General features: G+C 54.5%; 2 protein-coding genes across 3 annotated transcripts in view; one reads left to right on the forward strand and one right to left on the reverse strand.

The window, feature by feature from the left end:
* Positions 1-712, reverse strand: part of UCK1 (uridine-cytidine kinase 1) — a 6,674-nt gene extending 5,962 nt beyond the window's left edge. The window contains exons 1-2 of one of the 2 annotated variants that reach the window (XM_024762149.1): positions 655-712; positions 180-563 (exon numbers count right to left, since the gene is read on the reverse strand). In XM_024762149.1, the coding sequence (XP_024617917.1) occupies positions 180-287 (108 nt within the window). In that variant the 5' untranslated portion in view covers positions 288-563; positions 655-712. Of the gene's footprint in view, positions 1-179; positions 602-654 lie in introns of those variants that run through there. The other variant, XM_024762150.1, reaches the window with a different exon arrangement.
* A 6,922-nt stretch (positions 713-7,634) lies between these two features.
* The window catches only part of PRRT1B (proline rich transmembrane protein 1B), a 24,780-nt gene continuing 24,632 nt past the window's right edge, over positions 7,635-7,782 (forward strand). The window contains exon 1 of the mRNA XM_024762222.1: positions 7,635-7,767. Within this exon, the coding sequence (XP_024617990.1) occupies positions 7,635-7,767 (133 nt within the window). The remainder of the gene's footprint in view (positions 7,768-7,782) is intronic.

The raw sequence follows: 7,782 nt of genomic DNA on the forward strand, positions 1-7,782 counted from the left end.
CGCCCCGCTCCCCGCTCCCCGCCTGCACCCCGGCCTAAGCTTGGCCAGCCGTGGCCGCAGCCCACGCCCGGGAGGGGGCACCTCGGCAGCCAGGGGCTGGGGTCTGTCTCTGGACTGAGGCCGGAGTCCCAGGGGGCCAGCGTGACACTCAGGCCCCGCCGCGCCGCCCTGCCCCTTACCTTGCCGCTCGCGGTACCGCCGCTCACCCCGATCAAGAAGGGCCGCTGGTGAGGACGGTCGGCCTCGTGCGCGGCGCCCTCGCAGTCGCCGCCTCCAGCCGAAGCCATCTCCAGCGCCGCTCGCCCGCATCGGCTTCTCAGCTCACGCAGCCTCCCCCAAACCTGCCGGCCCGCCCCAGCGCAAAGGTCGGAGACGCCCCCCCGGAGCCCCACTTCCGGGAGGCGAGCGGCGCGGTGGGAGCGGGGGTGCAGGCGCGCGCGGGGCACCGCGAGAGTTGTAGTCCCTGGCGTCTGTGGGCGCCGCGCATGCGTGGGCTGGGCCGATGCTCCGGGAGGCTGCGGAGGCAGCTGGACCGGCTGCGGCGATGCCAGGTTTTTCTTTTGCTGCAAAGGACAGAAGCAACTCAATATCGCAACTGGCTGCAGGAGTCTCCAGACGGCGGGCGGCCTCCGGGAAGGTTCCCTCCAGACACACCTCCTCTGACTGGGGCTGTCGGAATGATCCCCCGGGACGGCAGGACCGGGGTGGGGACGTGGGCCAGCGCCCGCACCGGCAAGTCAGACTCCTGAGCCCTGTGACCCGGGTCGGAAGCTGGAACGGGCTCAGCCTCCTCGCGTGCGGTCACCCCGAGAGCGCGCTGTCCCCTATGCACCTGCCCCTTGTGCCCCGCCCCTGCCTCCACCTCCCGGGTCCCACGCCTCTTGCCTGGGCACAACCTTAGCGCCGCCTCGGCTCACCCCCACTCCAGTCCAGCCTCCACGCTGGCCACCCGAGTTTCCTGACACTGCCCTGATCGTGTCACCCACCCATTTCCCCGCTAGAGCCTCAGTGCTGCCTCCAGCACAAGTTCCTGGCCTCCTCAACCTTCCCAGGACGTGGTGGGCAGAAGTCATGGAATGACTTTTTAGACTCAGCATTAGACAGGGTGTGAGCCAAGAAGACAGAGGCCCTGTCTGCTGGATTCCACCTGTACCCCCAGTACCCGGCAGAGAGGAGGCAAACACCGACCTGTTCCAACTGCATGTTTCCCCAAGGCATCAGGTCTCTCTTTGCAGGTCTAGCTCCTAATGCATTGTGAGCACTCCATGAATATTTGATGACGTTGAAATATGATGCAGGAGAGACTAATGCGCAGACATCTGGCGAAGTCACTGTTTATGCAACTTCAGAGGCCTTAACCCACCTCAGGAAGGGTTACAGGATGGTTCTTCTGATGGCGGGGGGGTGGGGAGAGGGTACAAAGGAACTTGGGCCTCCTGAGCCCTGTGGACCTGGACAGAGGGAAGCTGAGGAGGGAGCGGCTGGATGGGCATGAGAAAGCCACCCCCTACCTGAGAGGAACTTACGCAGAAGCTCAAAACAGGGAGGGCCGTTCACACATTCACCTCGGGGGAGGCAAGTTTAGGCACTTGGCTCTGGGTTTAGAGTTGGGTTCAAACCTTGCCTCTGCCCTCGGGCAGTGATGTGGTCATGGTGTTTCCTTACTTCCCAGATGTTATGGGGGAAGTGTTAGGACTTCATGAAATTAACATGTGTGAGTGGAGCTTGAGGAATCTGATGGTGGGCAGAGATTCAACAACAGACCACAAGAGAAACCGAAGTAGAAAAGTTTATTACTCACAGGTCTTGGAGGAGGTACACGGCATGCCTCAAGGGGCCACACAAGAGGTCAAGGCAGAGTGCAGACAGAGAGGCAGGCCCTGGGGCATATTCCTTTATCAGGGTTTGTGGGTGGAGTTGCTCTGGGGTTCCCAGGCTAGGGCTGGATTGGTTAATTCAGGCCGAAAGAGCGGGGTTTGGGTCTTATCTCAGGGGCGCATAAGGCATACAGGCAGGGGAGACAGTTGAACACAGGAGCATACGTTGGCTGGTGACTCCACAGGCTGCGTCTAGGGCATGCGCGTGTATGAAGGGACGTACTGTCAGTGTGCGGCTTCTGCAGGCCGCTTCGCCAAACAAACTGGATGCCAGGGCGGCAGTACCATGGAGTAGCTTAGCTAAACTCTCAGCAGGGAAACACCGCGGTGAGGCTTCCATGCTGGAAGGCATGCAAAGGGCCTGGTGCAAGGCCTGGCCCGGAGCGGGTGCTGGGCGCCTGCCACGTGTTTTCTTCTTTTGTGTATTTGTCTATTTGGCATCCGTGCCTCACGGGGCCAATTATATTAACTATATTTTCTTATTTTCTGTATTCTTTCCGTTTTTAATGCTGACACTTTTTTCTGGGGGTGGGCCGTGCCACGCAGCTTACGGGATGTCCGTTCCCCGACCAGGGATTGAACCCGGGCCCTCGGCAGTGAAAGCACGGCGTCCTAACCACTGGACCACCAGGGAATTCCCGTTATTTTTTGTATTCTTTTTTTTTTTTTTTTTCGGTATGTGGGCCTCCCCCTGTTGTGGCCTCTCCCGTTGCGGAGCACAGGCTCCAGACGCGCAGGCTCAGCGGCCATGGCTCACAGGCCCAGCCGCTCCACAGCATGTGGGATCTTCCCGGACCGGGGCACGAACCCGTGTCCACTGCATCGGCAGGCGGACTCTCAACCACTGCGCCACCAGGGAAGCCCTACTTTTTGTATTCTTGATGCTGTGGCATCTGGGGGCTTCCCCCCAAGGCCTGCCACTTCTTAGGGATAGCAAAGGGAGCCCATCTTTCCCATGCGCACCAGCCAATGCCCAACCCCCTCTCATCTAACCCTATACGCTCCCACCAGGCCCCAGGCCCAGACAACCCTCCTAGACCCTCCACTCCACCCTGTGCCTGGCTGACTCTTCCCACCATCCCTACCCCGAGGATGCTCCGGCCCCTCCCCAGATGGGCCAGGCTAGCCCCTGTCAGTGTTCTCTGCAGCCCCGGAAAGCATGGAACACAGTTGCAATTACGTAGCAGATTCTGCAGTCATGGGCTTGACGTTTGTCCCTAGAGCTGAGCCCTATGAGGGCAGGGCGGCGGCTGGCTTGTGCTGCCGAATCTCTCTGCCACGCACAGGAAGCACCCGTTGTTGCTGAATGAGCAATGGGGGTTGAGACTCATAGGTTTGGCTTTCTCAGAACCAGGTGAGGCAGAATGCTGGGCTTCTCTGCTCCCATCTGTACCATCCCCCCACCAGGTCAAGTTCACAGGAGCACAGGAAACACAGCTTTCCAACATGGCCCCCCTCCCCCAATCCCCTGAGACAGCCTCACCGCCTGCAAAAATGTCAGTTCATTCCCCTCAGGTCTTTAAGCTTTTGTTGAACACCAGCTGGCGCTCAGCGCTTAAAGAGCTGACCAGGTGCCCGTCGTTTTAAGAGTATTTGTTGCTATTTTCCCAATCGCGGTGTAACCCATGCTCACTGCAGAAAATGCATAGGCCCAAACACACACACAAATAAAACTAAGATCAGCTGTAACCCCTCACCCAGGGAAGACCGTGGTTTTGTATTCTAGTGTTTGCTTTTCTGGTCTGATATGGCCATGGCTAGATAGTGCAAAGTTAAACAAGGTTTGGTTACATACCTTGAATAGCAGTAAAGCCTCACACAATCCGTCAAAAGGGCAGAAATAGGAGTAAACCCAAGAATAACCAAAGTGGTCATTAGTAAAAGTCGATTGTGGAAAAGACAGGTCTTGAAACAAGAGCTCTCAAAACATGGACTAAGCCTCGGGGTACGTTGTTATAAAGCAGCTCGTGTCGTGAGGAGGCAGCGACCGTTTATTCTTCACCATGATTGGTTATAATGTTAGGATTTCCTTAAATGATAGGGAATTGGTTACCTCATACCAGTTTGCGGAAACAGTTTCAGTTGTGCTTACGATTTCCAGAGGCAGAAGGAAGGAATGACCCCGGTCAAGTTACTCTTGCAAAATAAGCTAAATTAAACTTTATGTGTACAGGTAAGCCGTCACCGAACCAAACCGGGGTCTGTTTGCCCGCACACAGCAAAGCCAATCTACTGACACTGGGTTGCGGTGAAGGAAAATAAAGCGTTTACTGCAGGTGCCAAGCAAGGAGTCCAGAGCAGCTAGCGCTTAAAAGGCCCAAACTCTCCAATGGCTTTCAGGGAAGGTTTTTAAAGACAGAGTGAGGGAGGGGGGCTGTGGGGTGTGTGATCAGCTGGTGGACATTCTTCTGATGGGTTAGTGGTGAGGTCATCAGGAGTCAACATCGTCAGCCTTCTGGTTCCAACCGGTCTGGGGTCTACGTGCTTGTGGGCAGCATGCAGTTAACTTCTTCCACCTGGTCAGGCTTTCAGTATCTGCAAAACAGCTCGAAGGACGTGGCTCAGAATATTAACTGTAGCCCTTGAGGAGGAGCTAAAGGTCCTTGACTTTGTTTAATGGCTAAACTATTATTTTGTTTTGCTTGACTGTTTTCCTTTCTGCATTTTCTCACTTCTCTGATTAAATTTGCTCTTTGGAACTTGGGGAAGGCCTAGGAAGCTAACGTTTTTCTACAGCCAAGACGCAGGTGGAGGACATGGTGGGGTTAGGGTGTGTGTGGGGGGGTCTTCTTTGGGAAGACCCCGTAGGGTCCTGCTCGGTTACAAAACTGGTTTTGTCTGCTCAGGCAACTTTCAAGGCTGGTCTTCGTTTGTGTTTTACTTTAACAAGCCCATTTTCCTGATGGGGAAATTGAGGAGCAGAGAGATTACATGGCTCGCCCAAGGCTTGCGGCCGCAAATGGACCTCCAGTCAAGATAGCTGAGCTAGCGTGTTTGCACAGATAACACGCTCCAGACACGGAGGACTGCATCATCGTCCCGTTCCAAGACAAGAAAGGTAAATACGGTATCCAGGCCCTTGAGAGAAAAAGGTCCTCATTGCCGTGTGCCCATAAAGGAGCCGGGAGCAGATTGTGCCTTGGGGGGTGGGAGTCAAAGCCACAGCTCCACGCACAGCAGCAGGGTTCTGGGACTGGCCCTCTGCGTTCCGTGCAGGCCTGAAAGGGTCTGTGCTTTTGTGAAACTGAAGCAAACTGCTACCCCAATGGCTCTGAGTAGAGTCCTCTCCCAGAAAGTGGAACGCTGGGCCTGACAGCACGTGGGCCACCTACATGGTGCAGAAACCCCAAGTGGAGAAATAAAAGATGGTCCAAGCCAGTGACTTCCTTAGAAGCCACCATAGAAGCCACCTGCCTCATACCCCAGGGCACACGTGCGGTACACACACGGTGCCTTTAGAAGTTAACTCCTGCTGACCATGAAATCATGGTGTTGCTGAAGGCCACGAAGAAACCCCCCTACTGTGCGGCAGTCAGCAGGTGTGGCAAATGGGCTGAATCGCATCTAAGAAACTACAGTGATTTGAAAAGGATTTAAAACCAGGTCTATAAAAGTGTTTGAAAACATGGCAACTAAATGCAACACATAATCCCGGACTGGATTCTGTCCTGGCAAAAAATGCTCTGGAAACGGCGTTGTTGGCTCATTTGTCCCAGTCTTGAAACTTGTCTCTGAGCTTGCAATTATTTTCCAAGAAAAAGTTTTAAAAACCATTTGAAGAGAAAGCACATGGACTAGAGTGCATCACCACAGAAAAGACGTCATGAAAAACATGCAGATTTTAAAAGAACCAAATGAAAATTTTAACCGTGCAAAGTAAAGACATCAAGATGCTTTGCAGAGCCCCCCACCCCCACCCCCGGCCCAGCTGTGGTTTGTCTGAGGTTTTCTCTCGTGTGATTGAATTTATGGATTCTTGGAAGGGATATACAACATCAGAGCTTCAAAATACCTGCATCACCTCTGTTTCCTCATGGTTACTCTTCCCATTTGTTTATTTCTGTCTCTTTCGATGAGATTTTTTCTTCCCATCTAAGGTGGATTATCCCTGTCCCTGTTGATACTTTAGAGCAGGGGCCTCGAAAGATTGTTAGAAGTTCTGAGTGTGTGGGTGAGGTTTGTTTGCCTGGGTACGTTCATTGAGGAAACCCTGATATTTCTGTACGTCTGTTGGTCTTTTCTCTGGGGCTGGTCATAATCCCAGGAGAGAATTCTTCCAGTCTTCTGCCACAAGAATGAAGTCCTGACTGCCGGCTTTCTGTGAGCACAGGAAATGAGTACCACAGCAATGGTTTTAGAACTGAGAGCAACAAAATGTTCTTTGCAGGGAGGAGTATTTTGTCACTGACATTGTTTAGAACCACTGTCCCATGGTGGTTAAAAGCAGAGCAGCTTTTAGCCAGTTTTATTATTGTCTTCAAACAATGCACCCCCTTGTTGCCTGCACCCACCCAGGGTGGCCCCCTTCCACCCTGCTGCCCGTGGTGTGTAACATCCTCCCCCTCCTCGGGCTAAGCTCTGGGTTGTTTCACTCTCTCCGGCTTAGCTTTTGCCTCTTCCGTCATCACCAAAGCCAGCTCCCTGCGTTAAATGTCCCGTTTCTTTTAAATACTCCAGGTGTTTCTGCTTTCCCAGTTGGATACTGATTGGCCCAGAATCAAGTCCTGCTTCCTTTTCTGGAGACTCTCTCTCATGGTGAGTTGTTTGCCTGTGCATTTTGCCTTTGGGGGTTGTGCACTTATGTTTAGGGCGCTTTTTCTGTGGGAATCTTGTCATCTTGGATGGGGGTTGTCCCACCAGAGTAGTTTTGCTTGGGAGAAATCCCAGCGCTCTTTCCTGGAGCCACTTTTTTTTTTTTTTAATGTCAATTTTTAAAGTCGGGGTTTCTGGACCACAACAACGGGCTGAACTTGAACCCCAGACCCATGTGAGGAATAGGCCTGTGGTTATAATTCCCAGGGAGACCTTGTTTCCTCCAGACCAGCTTCCTCGTCTCCTCCGTGAGCCATGGGCAGATTTATTTTGTGTTCATCACTCTTCATCCCACCTCCCTGCTTCACAGACCCAAGGTTTCATCTCCTGTCCATGTCTGGGTGTAAAACTTAAGCCTAGAACAGCTTAAGAGACCACTAACCCACCACAATGCACAGACAGCACCCGCCTCCATCCCCTCCAGGCTGTCTTCCTTGGTCCCTGGGGATCTCCCTTACTATCTTGGGAGCTCCGCCATTAATTTAAATTGCCGTCTGGCTTGCCTACGTAGTCTAGTATTTCTCGGTGTTTGGAGTGAGACCTGCTTTGAGTTCTCCAGTCTGGTAAGTTTCAGGGAATAGAAGTCTCACACACATTGTTTTAAAATCCAGGAGATTTCATATGACAATCTGTATTTCTGGCTTGTCTTGCTGGGCAAAATAAAAGGGAGGATTCGACAACTCGGATCCCCAAGGCCTTTCCTGGCCACAGATGCATCCAGCCATGCTCTCCGGCTTGCCCCAGTCTCCCCCTGCCCTTTCCCAGTTGGGCCTGGGCTGCTTCCCTCCTCCCACCCGCCTCCAACTCGGCTTCCTCCCCGGGGGGCCGTCGGGCGCGGGTCCTGCCGAGGCGGCCAGGCTGGCGGGCGCCCGCAGGTTCGGGCCCCAGCGCCGGGGCGCGCGTGGAGCCGCCTGTTGACACAGCCGCGGGCAATCCAGGCGGTCAATGATTAACCGGCCGCGCTGCCGGCACCAGGAAACCCGAGCCGCCCGCGAAAGCGGAGCCGGGCCCGACGGCGGCGGCGGGAGGCGCCGGGCGCGGGAGGCGTGCAGCCCAGCTGGTCTCGCCATGGACGCAGGTAAGAGCGGCGGGG

Source organism: Neophocaena asiaeorientalis, unplaced genomic scaffold, assembly GCF_003031525.2.
Source record: "Neophocaena asiaeorientalis asiaeorientalis breed wild unplaced genomic scaffold, Neophocaena_asiaeorientalis_V1.1 scaffold78, whole genome shotgun sequence".
NCBI lineage: Eukaryota > Metazoa > Chordata > Mammalia > Artiodactyla > Phocoenidae > Neophocaena > Neophocaena asiaeorientalis.